Raw genomic sequence first — 4,256 nt, forward strand, 5'->3', positions numbered from 1 at the left:
TGAAAAGAGCCAGTAGTAGGCAAGACAGACGTGTCAAGACCCCTGGCTCAGGCCCTGGAGGACGCTCCAGTGGCGGTATTCTGGGGGAGCCTGGCGGGTGGCAGCCGCTTCGCTCCCATCGCTCTCACCACTTGGTGGGGAAAAGCTTCCCTGGGGAGCCTGGCGGGCGGCAGCCGCTTCGCTCCCATCGGAAGTTCTGGTTAGGGAAAGGTTTTCTTCCCCGGGAGAAGGGCTGGTGGCAGCAGCCACTCCCGTCGGAAGTTTTGGTTTCAGTTTTGTCTTGGTTTTGCGCGCAGTGTCTTTGTGAGTTTTGTGGTTGTTTTCTGTGTTTTAATATATCTTCCTTATTTGCCTTTCCCCTCCAACATGGGACAGGAATTAACTGCACCTTTGAGTCTTACTTTAGGTCATTGAAGAGAGGTCCAGGAGCGGGCCCAAAACTTGTCTATAAGAGTGCAGAAGAAGAACTGGACAAGTTTCTGTACATCCGAGTGGCCAGCCTTAAACATCGGGTGGCCACGGGATGGGACTTTTAACTCTCGAATTATCTTACAGGTGAAGAGCCAGGTCTGCAGGGGAGGTAAAGAAGGGCGCCCGAATCAAGTGCCCTACATCTTTGTGTGGGAGGACCTGGCGAAAAACCCCCCAGACTGGGTAAAACCTTTCCTCCTTTCCAACAGGGCGGTGGCAGAGCTCGATCCTACTATACCCACCACCGCCCTGAGGATGAAGCCCAGTTCTGAGTTATCAGCAGTTGCCCTGGGGGTGGCGTCGAGCCCCAAACCCCCTCCGATCCTACCCGCAACACCCCTAGTATTGGAAATTGCAGACCAGGGCAAATACCTCAACCCTCTATCCATTACAGGAATTGGACACCCTCAAACCTGAGAAACCCTTAACTCCTCCAGGCAGGCAGGAAGATCTTTTTAATATTCCACCACCTTATTCCCCCCGCCTCCTTAGGAGGGCACCTTATATCCCCTGTTTCCCAAGAAGGCCCGCAGTGCCCTTTTTGGAAACCAGAAGAGAAATGGAGGAGAAAGAATCCGATGAAATAAAGGAGGAAGGACCCCCGGCCCGTTCTAGCTGGCCGTCCTCCTCCTCCATATAACTGGGATCACAAGCCCTGATAGGACTTGCAGGGCCTGTTTTACTATCATTAATTTTGCTACACTTAAATGGAACTTTGTAGGAGACTCAGTCTCTACTGCCAGACTCTCCTGAGGAGTTTAGCTGAAGGGGTTAAAGTTATTTAGTTAAAAAAGGGAAGTTTAAAATGGGCTAAGAAAGAGGAACTAACTAGGATCCTGGCCACCACAGTTAAAAGAAAGCAAAAGTAAGGGAAAATTAGGATAGGCAGGGACCCCGGAGACTGGCAAAAGCACAGAGAAGTGCCCAAAAGGACAAGTCCCCCTAAGGTCCGACTAACAACGAGAATCTAGTGGTGTACGACTGCCACACGAGACTGAACTGACCGAAACGGCCCCTGCAAGACGACAAGAGAAAAGACGACAGCAGCGGAGTGGTGAGACTGGGCGACAGCGGCCCCTCGGCCCCTCCCTTGTTGGGATAGTGTTGAGGATGCGGGCTCTGCCCAGGTTCCCGTAGATAATGCTCCATCACCCCCTGCGGTGTCTGGGAGGGGCCCACGCGATATCCCCCTAGCGTCTGGAGGTCAACGGAGATAACAGTGGGAGACGGCCGAACGAGGACAGTGGTCTGGGTTTCCACCTTCAACCCCCCCCCCCGAGGACTCTGCTCGGCAGGCAGGGCTGATCGCTATGGACCATGCACTCCGTGCAGCTAAGAAAAAGGAGCAGGTGGCAATGCACAAGAACAGCAGGTACGCTCTCGCCACTATCCACGGGGAACTCAAAATGGACAGAGGCTTTATCGACCAAGAAGAAAAATTGCGCCAATGTTTCCCTGAATTGGACTACCAAAGGTACTGGGTTCAGACACCGGGCCGGCTTTCGTCTCCAGGGTAAGTCAGATGGTGGCACAGGTATAGGAAATAAATGCTACATAGTGTTTATAGGGTAAGTCAGATGGTGGTGGCGGTAGCCAAGGTACTGGGGATATAGTTAGGTAAAACGTATGATTAATGGTGGAGACTGGCACTGGAGACTGGGTCAAATTGCTGCTGCACATTTTTATAATGCTACATATCCTTTATATGCTGCTACCCTTTTGCAACTTCCCTATCCTGCCAGGCTCTGCTTAGATGTCTGCCTTTTAGGGCTTTAAAGGCTTCCTGAAGAAGCAGTCCCTGGCTCTGCTCTCCGAGCAGCAGAAGATGAGTGACTGCGAGTTTGCCTATGTACACATGCTGGCTCAGGACTATTTGCTGTATATCCTGAAGATGCCGCAGCCTGGACTGGGATTGAGCAAGACGTCCAGGGTGCTGCAGAACGTCACCTTCTCCATCCAGCAAGAAGTGGAAGAGGCTCTGCAACCGTACCTGCACAATGTGCCTGTCGCGTCCGTCGAGACTGCCAGAACGATTTTCAACCAAGTGATGGAAAAAGAGTTTGAGGACGGTGTCATCAACTGGGGTAGGATTGTGACTATATTCGCATTCGAAGGGGTCTTGGCCAAGAAGCTCCTCCGGGAGCAGGCTGCTCCGGATGTGGACACTTTTAAGCCCATCCCTTATTTTGTGGCTGAGTTCATAACGAGGAGGATGGGAGAATGGATAAGGCAAAACGGAGGCTGGGAAAATGGATTTGTAAAAAAGTTTATACATAATTCTGGTGAAAAAATTTTTCTGGAAGTTACCGAACAGATCTGTGTGATATTGTCATTGCTAAAAAAGAAGTATTGCTGACCCTTAGTAATGTTATTTTAATTTTTACCCTGCATAATGAATAGGCTTCTTTAGTTTATTAAAAGTAAAATTGTTTATCACCCACGCCTTGGTCCTGACCCAGCAGTGCCAAAGTTTAAAAATGAAGGACATGAAAGAAAAGAGTATTGTTGGTAAGAAGGGCTAAAGAAAAAAAGAGCTTTTTATATAAGAAAAGGACATGGTTTGTAAGAATGACTTTATCCGGATGGCTAGTTTAATAAAAATGGTAAAATGTTTAAAGAAAGTCGAAGAGGGTGTGTGAAAGTCACAAAAAGTATTTGGGTCAATTCAGCTGAACAGGCACCAGGTATCAACCCAAATTTGTATGACTTCTTCAGGGATGTGTTTTCTGTTTTTGTCTCTGTTGTATTTTCTGTTTTTGAATTCTGATGCCTTTTTGTAACTTTTTCTATCCTGCGGGACATGCTTCCCCTACCCTGTAGACTTGCATCTGTCTGGCAGCGGATTTGGTGGGCGCATGGGGAGGCGGCCGGCTGCCGCCTATCAGGGAGCTGGAGCAGGAGCGGCAGCAGCTGATCCTTGTGCTGAACCGGCGCCGCCCCACCTGCATTGTCCGCACCGACAGCGTCCCTGGCTGTGCGGCTAGGCACAGGGGACTGCCCCTTGGACCTAATATTAATGGCTGTGGTGCATATTACTAATATAATATTAAATGGTATAACTCATCCCCATGATTGCACTTAAATTTTAAGATTAAAATTTGACAAAAAGAAAAGGGGGGAATGAAAGCATTAGGGGAATAAAGGAATTAGGCGGGCTAGGTTTAAAATGAAGTTGCTTGTGAGCTAACTGCATACTGTTTTGCTTCTGTGCAAAATAGCTGAGCTTGCTAAATACTTTCATGAGATAATTGAACTTTAGTTGAACCTGTAGCATGTGATAATTAGTTTAGGAGCTATGTTAAGTTTTTGGGAACCATAAAAGCAGAAGTTGACCGAAAATGTACCCACCCTATGTCCTGATGACCCCGTATTTGTGCTTGCTCAAGTACTTTGTTCCTTTACCCTGGAAAAACCCTATACATTGTGATGTTTTGTAATGCTGTGGAGATATGCTAATGTTGTGGTTTTAAGCCTTAAATACTCTGGGCAATTGATGGTCGGGGTCGTTCTCTCTGCACTGCTTTGTAGTGTTACTGAGAGACGACCCATTTGCAAATGAAATAAACTTTCCTCATGCTCTTTGCATCGATTGGAGTGGAATTCGTGCTTCTGGGGGTCTCTCTCTATAGGACACCAATTTTTAGGGTCCTACACAGTCATATCCGGAAAAACTGGTGTGGAATTCGTATGCAATGGACCGAGACAATCACAGATAAAATGGTTTTGGAGAAATGCAAAGTCTTTTCGTTAGGCAAGTGCATAAAATGTCATCTATACAAACAGAA

The 4,256-nt window shown here is 47.9% G+C and overlaps 1 protein-coding gene across 1 annotated transcript; it reads left to right on the forward strand.

Annotated features, from left to right (window-relative positions):
- The first annotated feature begins 2,296 nt into the window (after positions 1-2,296).
- LOC133754500 (bcl-2-related protein A1-like) lies at positions 2,297-2,827 on the forward strand. Its single transcript, XM_062184963.1, has one exon. It carries the CDS (start codon positions 2,297-2,299, stop codon positions 2,825-2,827), a length of 531 nt encoding a protein of 176 aa, XP_062040947.1.
- Positions 2,828-4,256: the final 1,429 nt, after the last annotated feature.

This window comes from Lepus europaeus, unplaced genomic scaffold, assembly GCF_033115175.1.
Source record: "Lepus europaeus isolate LE1 unplaced genomic scaffold, mLepTim1.pri SCAFFOLD_116, whole genome shotgun sequence".
NCBI classification, from domain to species: domain Eukaryota; kingdom Metazoa; phylum Chordata; class Mammalia; order Lagomorpha; family Leporidae; genus Lepus; species Lepus europaeus.

Excerpts from the sequence above, each read along its gene's own strand:
- LOC133754500 (XM_062184963.1), top strand. The coding sequence starts at position 2,297 with ATGAGTGACTGCGAGTTTGCCTATGTACACATGCTGGCTCAGGACTAT.